Source organism: Xenopus laevis, chromosome 3L, assembly GCF_017654675.1.
Source record: "Xenopus laevis strain J_2021 chromosome 3L, Xenopus_laevis_v10.1, whole genome shotgun sequence".
Taxonomy (NCBI): domain Eukaryota; kingdom Metazoa; phylum Chordata; class Amphibia; order Anura; family Pipidae; genus Xenopus; species Xenopus laevis.
In genome coordinates this window covers 70,061,259-70,080,411 of record NC_054375.1, presented here as the reverse complement: position 1 = coordinate 70,080,411, position 19,153 = coordinate 70,061,259, and the positions used below count along the sequence as shown (strand labels likewise).

Genomic DNA, 19,153 nt, shown 5'->3' with positions numbered 1-19,153 from the left:
GTTACAATAAAGGTATTGTAAATCATTTTTAATTCGCATAAATACACACACACTTTTTTAAATCAGCATTGAATTTAAATAGCGTCTTACCCACTAATGCAAAATAAGGTGCCACAAGCACTGTTATTGTTGGGTCTTGCATTCCATAAGGAGTGTATGTGCAGCTTGGGTCAGTTGCTGCCACCTGACGTCAGGTTTGATCAGATGGAAGCTTGCAGCCTCCTCCTCTGCCAGAGCCTGTGCTGAACGCTAGCACTATGCAGTTACACTAGTCTCCTGCACACGGAAGATGCTGCGACGTTACTGGTACAGCATTGCTAGCTAAAGGCTGAAGAGTATCATGTGCTAACGGTCCAAAAATGAGGTGAGAAATGTACAGATAAACACTGCATTGCCTGAAACCAGGATCAGAGTGTAGAGGAGTGCCTTAATCCAGGGAAAGGAAGAGATTTCCTCTGTAATCCAAAAATAATATGAGTAAAGCTCATGGAGCAGGGTTGTTTCATGTGCACAATCTGTGCTGCTATTTCCTAAGCTCTAGAGGCTGTCAGGAGCAGCCATTTAAATTTTGCAAAGCAAATTCATAGAACAGACACAATAGAGCTAAATATCCTTTATCTGCTACTGTTGTTTCCAGTGCAATATATATATATATATATATATATATATATATATATATATATATATATATATATATATATATATATATATATATAGATATAGATATAGATATATATATATTTGGTTACTGCCATAGCTATATATGAGCCTGCAATTGCATTTGTAAAATTCTTTAACATTTTCTGTAATTTCCAGATCTTTTCTCTAACAGTCAGTTTTATAACAGTTCTGTAAGTAATGCAATTTGACATGTCTGCACTGAGCTACTACTGAAGTGAAGTAACTGCATTTCTTCTATAGACATACACCATGCCCAATACCATACCATATACGAACCTCTCCCCTATAGTCAGATCATTTGGTGTGATTATGTGACATATCTATTAGAACAATTATATACTCTGTTACTAGACAGACATTGTTTAGCAGTTTTTGAAATGCTACCTTATCCCTGGCCTGTGTGCAATTCCTCAGCAAAATAAAGGTTAAACAGTTAATCATTCCTTAAAGGAGAAGGAAAGGTAAAAACTAAATAAGCCTTATCAGAAAGGTCCATCTAAATATACCAGTAAACCCCCAAAGTAGTGCTGCTCTGAGTTCTCTGTCAAAAGAAACACTGCATTTCTTTCCTTCTATTGTGTACACATGGGCTTCTGTATCAGACTTCCTGCCTTCAGCTTAAACCTCATTGCCCTGGGCAAGAGCATGCTCAGTTTGTTCCTCTTCCCCCCCCCCCCCTTCTCTACTGTAATCTGAGCCTAGAGCAGGGAGAGACTCAGGCAGGAAGTGATGTCACACATGTAAATACTGCAGCTCCTATCCTAAACAAACAGAGAGCTTCTAGAGCTTTTTACTCAGGTATGGTAAAACATTCTACAGAATAAATATAGCATTCTAGCTTGCACTATTGCAGCTAATCTATTGGCAATAAAATGCCTCTGTAGCTTTCCTTCTCCTTTAAATCACCTTTTAAGTCCTGTCATACAGAAATTTGTGGACTTTCATGCAACTTTTTAAAACTGTTCATTTTATATACTAGTGATATTAGTATGAAGAACAATTCATTGCCATTCAATTTAAACCACCTCTCCACGTGTTCCGCTGTTTATTCCACTTCTACCATTGCAACTATAACACTGGCCTGAGCTTCAAACAGGCAGTATGGGGGGAAAAGTCTATACATAATACATAATGAGAACAGTTATTCTCTGTATTTAGTTACTAAACTAAAGCCAGAATTTGATTTGGTAACTGGACAGTAACGTTTTAAATATGTCAAACTCTTAAAATGGAAAGTAATAAGGTTGTTTGTACTTGGTTTTATGTTGTTTTAGTTCTTTAATACAGTATATTGTTATTCAACTCTCCAGGTTTGGAATTTATACTATTTTCTAGAAACAGAGTAGGAATGCACAGTTTGCAGGAATGCGGCTTTTTTAAAATGTGACATTAGAAATCACTTTCTATTCATTCCTATGGGATTTTTAGAGGTGTATTTATCAAATGGCAAACTCTGACTTTCACTCATTGATAAGTACGCTTCTAAAAATCCCACAAGAATGAATAAATGTGGGCGGATTTTTCTGTTGTTAACGCTTATCTCACATTTTGATAAATCTGCCCCTTAGATAAAAAGGACCAATACCGTACACTGAATATTGCATACAAAAATACAACCGATAACTAGCGATGGGCAAATAAATTCACCAGGCATAGATTTGCAAAACTGCGGCAACAATTCACTGGCGAAAAATCTACCACAGCAAAAAAAATTGGTACGTCTCAAAATTGGCACGCACATACAATTGGCGCCCGTCAAATTTATTCGGACACCCATTGACTTTAATGCATTTGGACATAACAGCTGTGCATAAAGATTGCCGATCGCGTCAAAATTGTCTCAATAGTAGTGACATTTTCAGAACAGAATGGCCTCACAGTTTTAGAAACCATGCCCTAGTCACACAGAATCCAGAAATATAAAATACAATGCTTGAAAAGAAATTTGATAGGTTTTGTCCATATATTAGGCCTTGCTCTCACATATGTTCTGCCATTTTGATCTTGTACATATGTGACATAGAAAAAGGGAGACAAAATAGTATGGTATGACTGGCACTATACTGTAACTGGTAACATTACTGCAAAAGAATGCAGGTTATAAATTTTACTTTGCAATACATACTTTTATCACTTTTCTGAGTCACTCCCAGATCCTTACTATGTATTTCAGGACCTTGTCTAGCATCTCTTGACAGCTTCACTTTTTTGGAGTTCAGCAAAGCCAGAATATTTTATGGCATTTGCAAAAGAGGGAAAACACTGGATCCCCTGTTACCAGGGTAGGAATGGAAGAACTGTATTTACATATTCAACCTTTTAATAACAGTGGAAATGTATCATCTCAGACCTTATCCCGGATCAAAGACACACAAAGTGCACCGTTTCACAGTAGCACGTCACAGTACATTGGTCTTTTTTTCATGCTTCTTCTGGATATGGTTGCATTGGCTGGAAATGTGGCAGTTGCTGTTGTGATAATTAAAACCCCCAGACTTCGGAAATTCCTATTTGTTATACACCTTTGTGTTATTGATACATTGGCAGCCATTACAGTCATGCCACTGGGGATTATGGAAAGTACACAAAGCATGGGATTTGAAGATTCCTTCTGTCAATCCTATGTTTCACTGGAGGTTTGTTTTAACAGTGCATCCATCCTAACCATCTCTGCTATAAACATAGAACGCTATTATTATATAGTGCACCCCATGGTATATGAAGTAAAGATGACTTTAGGTCTGGCAATCTCAGTCTTGGTGGTTATTTGGATTCAATCATTTTTGACGTCTATCGTACCCTTCCTTGGATTTACACATGCAGATGGTACCATCCCGAGCAATGCCAGCCTTATGAATGTTACTCGCTGCTCCATGCAGAGGAACTTAGGACACTACAGGAAAACATTTGTGACATTCTTTCTTATAATGTATTTTATTCTGCCTCTTCTTATCATACTGACTGTTTATTGCAATGTCTTCAAAGTGGCACGAATTGCAGCTCTGCAGCAAGGACCATTACCCTCATGGACAGGAAGTCCACGCCTAAGATCCAACTCGAATGGAAGTCAAACTAATATTATGACAGGCATTAGATCACACCTAGTATCATCAAACAGAACTATCGGGGGTGCCAAGGCTGCCTTTACTCTAATAGTAACTGGGGGACAATTTATTATGTGTTGGTTGCCTTATTTTGCATTTCATGTACACAGCGCTTTAAAGATACATTCTAATGCAGAGGACAAGTGGGAACACATAGTAAGATGGTTTGCATACACAACATTCACTGTAAATCCTCTATTTTATGGCTGCCTAAACAGACAAATTAGAGCTGAGCTCTGTCAAATACCAAAGTGTTTCCTAAAACCGTCTCTAGATGAAGAGCTGGGACTTTCCAGCCGTGAGGGTTCAGTGGAGGAAAACTTCATCCAGTTTCTTCAGCGGACTAATTGTGTGGTGGATAGAAGAAACAGTTGTCCTACTTCTTCAACTTCTAAGTTACTTGTTAACCAAAGCACTCTCAGTTTCAGAATACCAGGCCAAATCCTGGAGGAAACACCAGCGCTATTAGAGCAAGATTCAGTAGAGTTGAAAAGCAGACGAAAATGAACAAATGAGATTATAGAGCCCTTTAATTGGAAATTAATTCATTTGTAAATCAAATAATTTATATGCATTTGCTATTGCACACAGAAGCTATCAGAAAGAAGATGATCAAAGTTTTATTTTTTCACAACTGATTTGATGTAGAGTATAAATTCAAATATTTTTAATATACACGTATGAGATATATTATCCCAATTGACATGATTGTTTTGCTACTAATATGGATTTGTGCAGCTTACTTACGATTAAGTACAAGGTACTGATTTATTACTATAGGTAGGGTATCAGTTATCAGGAAACCTGTTATCCAGAAAGCCCTGAATTACAGGAAGGCCATCTCTCTTTGACTCCATTTTAATCAAATAATTCAAATTTGTAAAAATGATTTCCTTTTTCTCTGTAGTAATAAAACAATACCTTGTACTTGATCCAAATTAAGATATACTGTAATTAAACCTTATTGAGGGCAAAACAATTATATTTGGTTTATAAAATGTTCACTTTTTTTAAGCAAACAATGTATGGAGATCCAAATGACAGAAAGGCCTCTTACTAGGAAAACCCCAGGTCCAAAGCATTCTGGATAATAGATCCCATACTTGTATAGGAATTCATTTCAATAAAGTTGAATTATTTGTTTATAGTGATACTGACACAACATTTTATTTCAAAATATTAATCTACCTTAAAAAATTACCTATAGGTCATGATCATTTTTCACGGCTAGAGCTGCTTTTGTAAGTAATTGTTACTTGAAGTTCCTAAACCTGACGGTCCCTTCTCAACATGTCAGAGTTTTTAATGCTAACAGACTCCTGCTGCACAAATATGGCAGCCGCCTTATACAGGAACATGGGGGAAAGGTAATGTAAAAGCATCAGGTAAATACTTTTATGGCAAAATTCTAAATAGCATTTAAAGGGATACTGTCATGGTGTCATGGGAAAAACATTTTTTTTTTTTTTTAAATGAATCAGTTAATAGTGCTGCTCCAGCAGAATTCTGCACTGAAATCCATTTCTCAAAAGAGCAAACAGATTTTTTTATATTCAATTTTGAAATCTGACATGGGGCTAGATATATTGTCAATTTCCCAGCTGCTCCAAGTCATGTGACTTGTGCTCTGATAAACTTCAATCACTCTTTACTGCTGTACTGCAAGTTGGAGTGATATCACCCCCACCCTTTCCCCCCCCCCAGTAGCCAAACAAAAGAACAATGGGAAGGTAACCAGATAACAGCTCCCTAACACAAGATAACAGCTGCCTGGTAGATCTAAGAACAGCACTCAATAGTAAAAACCCATGTCCCACTGAGACATATTTAGTTACATTGAGAAAGAAAAACATGAAAAAATAAAAAATGTCTAGCCCAATGTCAGATTTCAAAATTGAATATAAAAAAATCTGTTTGCTCTTTTGAGAAATGGATTTCAGTGCAGAATTCTGCTGGAGCAGCACTATTAACTGCTTCATTTTGAAAAAAAATTTTTTTCCCATGACTGTATCCCTTTAAGGATAATGTTATAATACATATTAAAACAGTTTATTTTCTGGTGTCAGTATCTCTGTGACAAATGGTCTTCCAATAATTTGCAGCTTTCTGAACATTTGGCTCCTGGATAAGTTATCCCATACCTGTAGATTTTTTTAATATTATGTTTTACAGTTACGTCTTAAAACTAATGGTTTAAAATGAAGACATACTTCTGCTTTAAATCAGTTGTATTTCTTTCTGTGCATACAAAAATGTTATGTATGATTATAATCTCTGTATTATTAAACATGCTGCATGTCATTTGTTTTATTTTTAGCCAATTGGTGCCACATACCTTGTTACAGAAATGGAATATCTGCTTTGCCAAAAATTAGCAAAATGAGATTGGTGGGTGTTTTTTCGTGGCAGTAGCACAATTTTTTTAACATGACTTTTTCAGCACATAATACATTTGAGTCTATTGGAGTTTTTTTTATGTGAAACCTACCAAAAAAATTTGCTCACCACTGAGGAAGTGTTATACACCTTATGTTGCCCTGAAGAAAGCACCAAAGATATCACACTATACCCCCACAATTCCTTCTGTAAAGAAATATAAAGACAACGGGAGACTTGTCTCAGCCTGCCAGTGAGATAGTGGCTGCTTAGACAAGACTTATGCTGTAATCTTAAAACTATTGAATTACCCAGTGGTCATATTGTGCAACTCCTTTCATAATTTGAATGGATAGATTCACCCAACACTAATTACAATATCTTTCCAAAAAAAGGGGTTAACGCAGGTATAGAATCTAAATCATTCATAATAAATCATTCTTTCCCAGCCTGAATAAAAGTCTAAAGGCTCTTACATACTGGTGGTTTTTGGTGCGTTTGAGAAGCAGGTTTGAGCGTGTCTAAGTGGATACCTTGATTTGGTTCTGTGTTATTCTGCATTTTTGTACTCAGAGTTTAATCGTATTGCATTTGTTTTTCTTTTTATATTCAGCATGCTGCATTTTTTAACACTTGACACACTTTCATAAGACAGTAAAATAGAAAGTTGTGCTCTTACAGGCCGATCCTCAGAGATTACAGCTGGCATAGCTAGCATTTTTTTTTTTCAAAATGAATCAGTTAATAGTGCTGCTCCAGCAGAATTCTGCATTGAAATCCATTTCTCAAAAGAGCAATTTTGAAATCTGACATGGGGCTAGACATATTGTCAATTTCCCAGCTGCTCCAAGTCATGTGACTTGTGCTCTAATACACTTCAATCACTCTTTACTGCAAGTTGGAGTGATATCAACCCCCTCCCTTTCCCCCCCCCCAGCAGCCAAACAAAAGAACAATGGGAAGGTAACCAGATAACTCCCTAACACAAGATAACAGCTGCCTGGTACATCTAAGAACAGCACTCAATAGTAAAAACCCATGTCCCACTGAGACACATTCAGTTACATTGAGAAGAAAAAACAGCAGCCTGCCAGAAAGCATTTCTCTCCTGAAGTGCAGGCACAAGTCACATGACATGGGGCAGCTGGGAAATTGACAAAATGTCTAGCCCCATGTCAGATTTCAAAATTGAATATAAAAAAATCTGTTTGCTCTTTTGAGAAATGGATTTCAGTGCAGAATTCTGCTGGAGCAGCACTATTAACTAATTCATTTTGAAAAAAATATTTTTTCCCATGACAATATCCCTTTAATCATAGAGATAAAATGCGCCTTTTTGTTTGTGTTGGTAATTTTGTAAAGACAGCTGAAGTTTGAGAAGATTTGCAGCTTGGAGCACAAAATCATGGGTGACATGATGCAAGCAAAATCGTGGTAAAAAGCCATTATACTATTTGAAAATATTGTTTCTGAACATGAACTATGAATTGATAGAAACCTGTAAAGAAACATAAAAGGCAATATTAGCACTGGAGTCTTGGCTAAAGAAATCTGCCTTCTACTACACTGTTAGAAGAGTCACAGTCACAAATATATGCTATCAGCAGCAATAACATTTACAAATAAAACCATTAAAAAATATTAAAATATTGGAAAAATACTTTTTTTTGGGCATAGTTGTCCTTTTAGTTGAAGTAGATTAAACTGGCATTTACTTGTTCAGGTTAAATGCATGAAATGTAAGTTAATACTCAAGAGGTTGTACTCCACCTGCAAAGATATTTAATCTATGCCAGTAATTAGTAGTCAACAGAGCAGAAACCTAGACCTTAAGGTTGCAATAGTTTTGACATTACCAAGCAGAAGGTTACTGGTTAATATAAAACTGGCCATAGATGCAAAGATCCGATCTTCGAATCCTTGAGCGATCAGACTTCCCCATCTCCCGACCTGCCACTAACCATTCCGATCAAAGTCTTACCATTCAAATCAAATAAAGTAGTTTTGGTTAAATAAAGAAGATTTGGTTAAGTGGTGGTAATGTGGTTGAGAAGGTGACTGAAGGGTCTGTGCACTCTAAAAATAAAAATCTGCAGGAGTTTACCATTAAACTTAAACATAAATTACCTTAGGCATTCTAAGCTATCGGCCCTGTCATCCAGAATGCTTGGGACCTGGATAAGGGATTCTTTCCAGAATATGGATCTCCATATCTTGAGTCTACTAGAAAATATTTAAACATTAAACTTAATAAGATTGTTTTTTCACCAATGAGGATGAATTGTATCTTAGTTGGGATCAAGTACAATATACATTTTTATTATTACAAAAAAAAGGAAATAATTTTTTAAAATTTGAATTATTTGGCTAAAATGGAATCTGTAGGACGTGGTCTTCCCTTATTTCGTAGCTTTCTGGATAACAGGTTTTGGATCACAGATCCTATACCTGTACTTCTTCTCTGTATGCTGATGATACTTTCTTTTCATTTGTGCAAAAGCATAGGTTTCACGTGGAATGTTTCCAGTTAGCAGAATAAATAGAATAAAGCAATGAAAGAGTAATTGTGTGAAATTGTGGCATGCTTGGTTATGTTGTGGATTTTCTTAATGCCTTTAATAATAAGGGGCTTGGATATCTTCTTGGACAGATAAATACTCATAGCTACAGTAAGGTGAGCTAATGGGCTACTGATGCTTGGGTATACACTGCAGTGTTGAACCTGGCAAGCAGGCATCTTTTTCAACAAAACTATTTTTATTTCAGAATTCTGTTGCATCCTTATATTGCTGTTTTCAGCCAACACAACATTGGTTATTAGCAAGCACTCAAAATGCCTGTTATTTGTAAAACATTATTGCAGACTGCTTCAGCTGACCAGGCCAAGGCTACAGTCCATAAGGAAATTCATTTCCTCTACTGCCTTTGTAGTTGACCGCAAATAGAACAGCACAATGACCCAAAACTGTCCAAGAAATCTAGTACATGATAATATATAAAAAAAAAGGAAATTTTTAAAGCATAATACTGCATCTGAAATTATTAAGCACAAAAGTGTTAGGAAAATACATTTATTTTGTGTACATCCCAGTCAACTTGAATCTGAAAAGGGCAAACTCATTAGCATTTCTCTGAAATGTATCTGTTATAAAATATTCCAGACATCCATTAAAATGCTTCACTCTGGGGCAGGTCTACAGGTCTGGTGATTCAGTTGTAGCAAATGAAGAGCTCTAAAGTAGTTCTTCCAAACTCTCCTGGATCCAATTTCATCCAAAGATATCAGAGAAGTGCATTTCAGCAGACAAGCCAGAACAGGCAGCTCTGCACATGCCCTATCTCCATGTGCCAAATAGCACTTGTAAGGATGGCAAACACTGCTGTAGTCTATGGATAAAATATAATGCTAGAGGGGTTGGAAGGGGAACTAATTGCACATACTGGGAGAATAAATAGTTTATTTGAATAATTAAACCAACAGACGTTCATATTCTGTGTATATTAAAATAAAATTGTATCTGCCCCTGCTGTGAGTAACACTTGAGTTTTGGCTTCAGATTGTATCCTTCTTTTTCAGCTTTTTAGCCCCATCTGACTGTTCTCTGCACAGATTAAAGTCCATATTTTTTCTTCAAAGCATTAAAAGAGACATTGGCATTCATCGATTGCTCTAGGTGTGAAAATAAGATGTGGGCATCTGCAAAGGAGAAAACACATATCATATGTAGCATCAAGAGGAGCTATAAACCAAACACACACAAAATGAATACTTTTGACATAGTTTTATGAGGGGAAAAAATAACTTTACTAAGAGATTACAGGGGATTTAGTGGAGAGCCAGTACTGATACAGGGGCAACACTTTTAGTTACAGCATAAAACAATACACAGTGCAACAAACAGCCAAAGGCAACAAACTTGGCAACAATGGGGAGGCATTTTTTTTGGCTTCTCTTGTGAACTGACTTTTTGTGATAAAATGGCAAATTCCCAGTTCCCTAGAGAAGTTATTTATGTCAGTCTCTTTTGTACTTAATGTAATATTTGTTTATAAAGTGTAATCTATGGGGATAGCTAATCGTATAACTGACATTTTCATAGGTTTTGCCATTTCATAGTGCAAGTGCTCTTAACTGGAAAAGTAAGCTCTAATATTCTGACAAAAGAAAGGGGACATTAGGCTAACAGTAGCAGTAGATATCAGGTGGGTTTGCTTGGGAATGCTCCCAATTGTCATTTCCAAGCAGTCCCTGCTTGACAATATAATTTGCTTCGGGGGGTGTGTTTCCCATTCAACTAAATTAGAAGTGCACGGTGTTTAGAGGGCCCACCATTTGATAGTCCTCAGACAAAGTTAAATATCAGGAAAATATTTCCACTGCAAAAACATTTTTTCTCTGTCGTCACTGGGGGACACAGGGACCTTAGGGGTTAAGCTCCATCCTCCAGGAGGCAGGACACTTACTAAATTATTCAAAAGGGGCGTGACTGGAGTACAGCTTAACCTCACGCACTTCCTTATTCCATTCAGTTTTTTAAGTGTCCTGCTACCGGGAGGATGGACAACACCCTGATGGAAAAGGATTTCTAATCAGAGATTTATTTATGGGCTTCAGGGACAACCCCAGGAGCAGGAGTAACCCTTGCATCCCAGGGGCTTGCTCTCCCACGAGGGATTCTCACCTGGACACACAACCCAAAACAGGCTGAATGTATCCCTCAGACAACCCTGTCTCCAATAGGAACAGAAGGTCTGACCGGTGAATGGGGAGAAGGATCAGAGAGGGTCCCAGCCATTGCCAGGCACTAGCAGGTTAGTGGGAGGGGGTTTTACCTCTTCTACCTCAGGCACCCTCTTAATCTCCAGCAATTACCACAAGAAGGTATTTCTGAGCATTCCCATTGCCCCCTCTTTCCTTCGCCATCCCCCCCTCCCTGGCTCCGGAGGTGGTATACAGTGTTCACAATGGATCATTATCCGGGGAAGCATTAAGTGAAACAGACCCTGCGGTCATTGCGGCTCACTTCAATTGCCACGGGGGTGAGCGCGCCGCAAGGGTGTTCTGGCACGCGGCTACAAGGAGGCGGGTGTCAGTACGCGGCACCATCTTTGTTGAGGGCAAAGCGGGCATACGTAGGCACCATTTTGTAGGCACATTGGCGTGAAAAATATACTAAACGGCACCGCCTCCTCCTCTTCCTTTCTCTATGCGCGCCATATGCACGCCATAGACAAAGAAGACTGCCAAAACGCCTAGCACACTCAACTCTGTTCGGAGTAAGTGACAAGCAGAGGAGGAACAGCTTACCCCACTCACCTGCGTGTTCCTTCAGCACCTCACTGCAGAATGGCAGAAGGTAGGACAGGTGGTCTATTCCCTAGGGCAGGGGGTAAAGCCCCAGCTACGGCGCAGGTCTCTTATTTAGCCTGCACAAAATGGCAGACTAAATTTTCAGGGTGCCAGCAAGAGCCGCTGTGCAGAGCCTGCTCAAGGGGCAGGGAACTGCTTCTACCCAGGGGCTCAGTCCAAAACAAAATCTGCCTCAGGCAAATTCAGACTTACAGGACACATCCCAAAACACAGGGGGAAACACCTCACAAGACACTTCAGCACCACTTTGGGCAATTCAGCTCTCACAATCATTGGCTTCCTTACAGGGACTTCCAGCCATTGCGAATAATTTGGGCAAAGTACTATCCAAACTGTCCCACAAGCACATAAGCAAGCGCAAGAGGGTACAAAGCCCTAAGATTGACGCCATATCACATAACATATCTGATGCATCATCAGTAGAACAAAACTGTTCCCAGTCGGAAGGGGAACTCCCTCCTTCTGAGGCCTCTTCAGAGGACAAGAAATGTAGAGTGAAAGCAAAGATAAAGATTCACAACACGACATTGAGGGCATCATTAAAGGAGTGATTGATATACTTAATATCACTCAAACACAGGACGATAAGAACCAAGCCACAGGCTTATTCAAAAGGCAACACAGGTCGGCAGACTGCTTTCCGGATCATGCTCAACCAACTACCTTGATTCAGGAGGAATTGAATTGCCCAGAACGAAAGTTTCAAGCCACTAAGAAATTTTCTAAGTCTTATCCATTCCCAAAGGAGTTGGTGGACAAATGGTCCAATCCTCCAGTAGTAGACGCACCTGTGTCACGATTATCAAAATCTACCACCTTACCGGTCACTGATGCCGAAGCATCAGTGACCGGTCGACAGACGTTTGGAAAGTACCCTAAGAGCAATCTACACAGCCCCACTGCATCCACTACTGGCTTCTGCGTGGGTATCTAGAGCCATACAAGCCTGGGCAGAGGCCTTGCTCAAAGAATTTCAAGAGTGGGTACCAAGGTCTGAGCTCCCCGCATCCATTTTCTCCATTAGGAAAGCATCAGCATATCTATGCAACGCCACGTTAGATGCCTCTCAAGCCACGGGCAGAACCTCAGCTCTGTCTATAGCAGCAAGACGGACATTGTGGCTTAAAAGTTGGTCAGCAGATCTTAGCTCTAAGAAATCGCTAACGTCACTTCCGTTCAAGGGACAACGATTGTTTGGCGAAGAACTGGAAAAGATCATTTCCCAAGCGACAGGAGGGAAGAGCACATTTCTCACTCAATCAAAAAGCAGAACAACCACTACCTCCAGAAGAGGGAGATTTTTTTCGAGGTCAAAGCGGACGTTTCTCTCGAAGGAGCAACTCACCGCAGAGGTCGCACTTTTGTTCCAAACCAAGTGACAGGGGACGAGAAACATGGAAGACCAACAAGCCCCATAATAAGCCGACACACACCAACAAATTGGTGACAGCCTGACGGGGCACTCCCTCCGGAATCAAAGGAACCAATAGGGGGCAAGTTACTGTGATTCCGGGAGGCATGGATCCATAACTCCTCAGATGCTTGGATCAAAGAGATAGTATCGGAAGGCTATCATATCTACTTTTTCGCTCCCCCCCCCCCAACAAATTCTTTATGTCCAGAGTTCCTTCCAACATCAACAAGGCCCAGGCCTTCCTAGACTGTATCACCAGTAATAGTTCCAGTTCCCTCGCAAGAGAGATTGTCGGGGTTCTACTCAAATGGTCGCAAATGCTTCGGCACAAAACCAGTAAGAGTACAAAGCGATAACGCCACAACGGTGGCATACATAAACAGACAGGGAGGAACCCGCAGCAAACCGGCCATGACAGAGGCTCAACTAATCTTAGGCTGGGCGGAAAACAACAATGTGAGACTACCGGCGACATCCCAGGGGTGTCCAACAAAAGGCCGATTACCTCAGTCGCAACCGATTAGATGCAGGAGAATGGGAATTGCATCCGGAGGCAATTGCCGAGCTAGTACATCGTTGGGGGCGACCACAGATAGATCTCACGGTGTCCAAAACCAATCAAAAAGTTCCACAATATTTCGCCCAATATTCCAGCGGCGGCAGGAGCGGGCGCAATGACACAAAAATGGCGGTTCAATCTAGCATATGTGTTCCTTCCTCTTCTGATGTTATCCCGGGTACTGAAGAAGATCAGACAATCGCAACGCACAATAATCGTGGTGGCCCCGTACTGGCCACGAAGGACATGGTTCTCAGACCTACAGGACATGTCGACACCCAGGCCAGACCTCCTCCTTCAAGGGCCAATAACTCATGCCAATCCGGGACTATTCCTTTTGACGGGGTGGCTATTGAAACAGCCAGCCCTTAAACCGTCGTCATCATCCAGACGGCTTGCATACCATAACTGGTGCTTGGAGAGGGCCTGCCCTTCCTAGAACTCAACATCCCTAGGATATTGTCATTTCTTCAGAGGGGTCTTCAGTTACAACTAAAGCTCAGCTCTCTCAAGGTACAGATATCAGCCTTATAAGTAATATTTCAAACAAGACTGGCGCTAGATGATTCTATACAGACATTCATTCAGGGAGTACAACACCTATGACCTCAGTTCCGTTCTCCTGTTCCAGGATGGGACCAAAACCTAGTACTCAAAGCACTACTCGACCCGCCAGTCGAACCCTTGGGATCTGTTTACGAGTCACTACTCACCAGAAAGGTAGTATTTTTAATGGCAATTTCCTTAGCCAGAAGAGTGTCTGAATTGAGTGCACCGTCATGCGATGCACAGTTCCTTATATTCCACAAGGACAAAGCGGTTCTAAGAATGGTACTATCCTTACTTCCTATGGTGGTGTCCCAGTTTCATGTCAATCAAGAGATCGTAGTCCCGACCTTATGTCCTGACCCTAAAAACGTCAAGGAACGCAGACTACACAAGTTGGATGCGGTCAGAGCTCTCTGCTGGTATATAGAAAGATCCAAACCATTTTGGCACTCTACATCTCTGTTCCTGATTCCATCAGGACCTAAAAGGGGTCAGGCAGCTTCAAAAGCAACTATTGCAAGATGGATCAGAGAAACAATACGTCAAGCATATTTGTCCAAAGGGAAGACTCCCCCAGTGGATATCCGAGCACACTTTACAAGGGCAGTGGGAGCTTCCTGGGCATGGCGCAACTCGGCCTCAGCTGAGCAGTGGGAGTTTCCTGGGCATGTGGCATATCGACCTCAGCTGAGCAGATTTGCAAAGGGGCTACCTGGTCATCTATTCACACATTCACAAAATTCTACAACCTTGACACATATTCCTTAGCCGAGGCGGCGTTTGGCCACAAAGTGCTACACTCTGTTGTGCAGTAAAGTGTCAATACAATTCTATTCATTTCCCACCCATTCTGGGGCTGCTTTATTAAGTCCCCTAAGGTCCCTGTGTCCCCCAGAGACGACAGAGAAAACAGGATTTTTGATACTCACCGTTAAATCTGTTTCTCTGTAGTCGATAGGGGGACACAGGGATTCCCGCCCTTATGAAGAATTGTTGACCATGTTGGTCTAATTGGGAATATTCCTTCTGTTTTAATGTTCTTCCATTGGTTACCAGTTTTTTGTTATAACAGTGTCTTTGGTACAAACTGAATGGTCTAAGGCAGGGGTCCCCAACCTTTTTCACCCGTGAGCAACATTCAGATGTAAAAAGAGCTGGAGAGCAACACAAGCATGAAACAAGTTCCTGGGGTACCAAATAAGGTCTGTGATTGGCTATTTGGTAGCACCTATTTGGACTGGAAGCCTACGGGAGGCTCTATTTGGCAGTACATCTGTTTTTTAAGCAACCAAAACTTGCCTCCAAGCCTGGAATTCAAAAATAAGCCCCTGCTTTGAGGCCACTGGGAGCAACAATCAAGGGGTTGGAGAGCAACATGTTGCTCACGAGCTACTGGTTGGGGATCACTGGTCTAAGGGATTGTGTGGGGTTAAGATGGACTCCAGTCACACCCCTTTTAAATAATTTAATAAGTGTCCTGCCTCCTGGAGGATGGAGCTAAACCCCTAAGGTCCCTGTGTCCCCCTATCGACTACAGAGAAACAGATTTAACGATCTAAACCATAATCAACGGTTCTATATTATTGTACAGTGTCATCATTTATCTGTATTAATGGAGTGGGTAGACAACACTTACTATTTTTATCTGATTCTGAAAGAAACATTACAGCCATGTCAAATCTCTTCAGTTCAGATAGCCTTTGCAATATTTCAAAGATGAGATCAGGGCTGTCTTTGCTGCAATGGAAAAACAGAAAGCAACATTAGCACAAACCAAAATGTGTTTTGATGACAAGGCTAAAACATTATGAAATATGAAAGAGAATTTTTAAAATACTCATAGATAAGTAAGTGAAAGATGAAATACTGTAAAGGCATGGTAAAGCTTGGCACTAAAATTGCTAAAATATACCAGAATATATAGATATAAATCTAGAAATCAAAAAATATAATTTTGTATGAACACATTATGTCTACTTTTTCTGGACAGAGCTGTACTAAGACGATATTGCAAATCAAATGGTTCTGTTTACTCATGAAAGGAATTTAAAGCCTAATTTAAAAAACTGATAAATGCACTAGGGTACAAAGTAAGAAGTAGCTTATAGTCAGTGGCGTAACTATATGTCACTGGGCCCCACAGCAGATTCAATTTAGGGCCCCAAAATATTGATAAGGTGGCCTGTTCTACCCACACATATTAAAATTGGCTATTAATTAGGGCCTCACTGGGCCCCCTATTCTACTGGGCCCCCCTGCAAGTGCAGGGTCTGCTTCCTCTGTAGTTACGCCCCTGCTTATAGTCTTGAAAGGTGAGAATATTTAAGACAGGATGAGATCATATTATACTGGTAAAAATGACAGTTATTCCTATTTAGCACCAGGTTAAAACAAAATATTCCCCATTTATTTGTATTGCTTGCCTTGACTAAAGCATTCTGAACTAAAAAATAGCTAATGTTCAATGGTTTTCTGAAGATAAAAACCTCAGCAGATGAAGGCTACATGCCTTCTCTGCCTCATAATCTCAAAGTAAATTTTGAGATTTCAAATTTAACATTTCAATTAGGGGTAAAGCTATAGCTTCTAAACCCTACTAATAGGCCCCATTTCCATTTTATAAAAAGGGACTTGTATTTAATTCACCCAACTTGTTAAATACCCATATGGCTTACATTATTTGATGCTCTAAACCAGATCCAAACGAAGAGTAAAAGAACACAAAAACAATATTCAGGGTATTATAAACTCTGCACTTACTTAATAAACTGCTCTCTCAGAATTGTCAGAATATCACTGAACAGGTCTGGATCCAAAGCTTTTTTGAACAATTTACCATAAAGCGTGGGTTCAATTTGCTAAAAGGGAAAAACATATAATATATATGAAAGCACATTTATATTAAAAATGAACTGTATAATCATTAATATCCAACAACGTAATGGAAAACTATGAATGTAAAGGGGTGGTTCACCTTTAAGTTTGCTTTTAGTATGTTATAGAATGGCTATTCTAAGCTACTTTTCAAAATTTTTTCACTTAATTTTTTCTTTTTTATGGTTTATGAGCTATTTCCCTTCTTCTTCTGACTCTTTACAACTTTCAAATGGGGTCACTGGCTCCATCTATAGACAAATACTCTGTAAGGCTACAAATGTATTGCTAGTTTCTATATCTCAACTTTCTATTCAGGCCTTTTCCTATTCATATTCAAATCAGTGCATGGTTACTAGGGTAATTTGGACCCAAGCAACCAGACTGCTGAAATTGCAAATTGGAGAGCTAAATAAAAAGTGATATCTCTCAAGAACCACAAATAATAAAAAATGAAAACGTTTACAAATCGTCTCTTTACATCATACTTAAATTGTAAGGTGAACAGCCCCTATGATAAACTTTCTTTACAGAAGAGTAAGATGCCAATGTAACTGCAGTAAAAACTTACTTTTAGGTACACATACAATAGGTCAGGATTCCCTTTTAATCTTCTGAAGTCTGACTCAAGCTGGAAAGAGTTTGTAGGCACTGCAGGAATCCCTATATTCAGAGACTCAGAAAATGTTGACACAACTTTTTCGATTTTTGGAGGTGATGGCCGAGATGTGAGATAATCCTCTCCAGTAGTAGGCTCACTACAAATAAAATGAAACAAGAAGGAAATTAAATCAAAAGATTCAGTAAAAGAAAGCCAGTCTATTGCCAGCGAGTGGATTATTGCTGTTTAACCCAATCCACAGAGAACATTAGTACATAAGGAAGGCCTGTATACTTTGTACGGATCTATAGCTTTAAATAGGGAATGTTTATGAGAGTTTTGAAAAGAGAAACACGAGGGAGTGATGAATACGGTGGGACAGAAATCTCCAGATATGTACCCTATCCAATATATGAAATGTTCCATAAAAAGGTGTAATTTCTAAACCATATGACTGCAACATACTACTTGCATGTGATGCATAAAATAGTGTTGAAGATAATTTATTTTTTGTCTTCTTGAAAATATCTATTTTCTTTCTTTTCCCGCATTCGCCTGAGGATATATAAACTGGTTTCTTAAAACATGCAAGACCTTTAGTAATGCTTCTGTCTGATCTTGTCACAGGTAATCATGTTGCACAGTGTATATCAAAGAGAAACCCAGAAGCATATCATCTATTGTTTTGGCATGGAAGTTTGCTGTTGAAAACACTTACCAACTTACTTTTTGCTTTTAACCTGTTTAGAACCAACACCTAGACAGACCCCACCCCCAATGAAAAGCAAATTTTCAGAAGTTTGTTACAAGGATATGCAGTACTGCACAATCTTACAACGTGGAAAATTACACACAGGGAGGACAAGTAATATAATAAATACAAGTATAATTACACAGAGATTAAGTAGGAAAGAGGTCCATGCCCTGTAGAGCTTAAATTCAGATTAGATGGATAACATCACAAGGTTTTTGCAGTGGCACTTAAGTTCCAGGACTAGACTTAACTCTAGTGCTTCAAAAGGTAGAACCTGAGTTTCTTATGGAAGATATTTAGAGTGTTCCCTATGGAGGAATTAGGGATAGAATTCAGAGATAAGAGCAGCAAGATAGAAAGGTTAAAATGAGAGATGGTAGGAACAGTCTAGGAGCAGAGGAGAAGCCCAGTAACATTCAGTAAGACAAGGATTTTGTATGCTAGGGGATGGACAGGTTCCCTTTTGAGAGGGAGCAGAAGGATCCTAGCAGCAGAATTTAAGATTAATTGTAAGGGAGAGAGGTGGAAGTCTGGGAGTCCGGTTAGTAATATATTGCAGTAGTCTAAAGGATAGGATAAGGCCATGGATTAGTGTTTTAGCAGTGATATTTACACAATTAGACAAGAAGATGGACTAGTCGAAGATACCCCCAGGCAGTGTGCTGAATTAACTGCATTAATAATGGTCATGTTGTCAAAAGTAATGGTCAAAGGTAATGGTCAAAGGAGGAGAAGGGCTAGGAGGAGGAGACAGCTAGGAGGCAGTTAGCAATCTGGCTCTGAACATCAGTGGCTAGTAAAGGGGTGTTTACATGTAATTTGCATAGAAGTGATATTTAAGGCCAAATGAAGATATATGGACACCTAAAG

The 19,153-nt window shown here is 39.5% G+C and overlaps 2 protein-coding genes across 2 annotated transcripts in view; one reads left to right on the top strand and one right to left on the bottom strand.

The window, feature by feature from the left end:
• The first annotated feature begins 275 nt into the window (after positions 1-275).
• LOC108710588 (G-protein coupled receptor 61) lies at positions 276-4,596 on the top strand. Its single transcript, XM_018251709.2, has 2 exons — positions 276-364; positions 2,855-4,596. The coding sequence occupies exon 2, from the start codon at positions 2,970-2,972 to the stop codon at positions 4,290-4,292; it is 1,323 nt and encodes a 440-aa protein (XP_018107198.1). The 5' UTR covers positions 276-364; positions 2,855-2,969; the 3' UTR covers positions 4,293-4,596.
• Positions 4,597-9,216: 4,620 nt separating this feature from the next.
• Positions 9,217-19,153, bottom strand: part of rpap3.L (RNA polymerase II associated protein 3 L homeolog) — a 32,719-nt gene continuing 22,782 nt past the window's right edge. The window contains 4 exon segments of the mRNA NM_001091056.1: positions 9,217-9,858; positions 15,691-15,791; positions 16,815-16,912; positions 17,500-17,686. Of these exon segments, the coding sequence (NP_001084525.1) occupies positions 9,773-9,858; positions 15,691-15,791; positions 16,815-16,912; positions 17,500-17,686 (472 nt within the window). The 3' untranslated portion in view covers positions 9,217-9,772.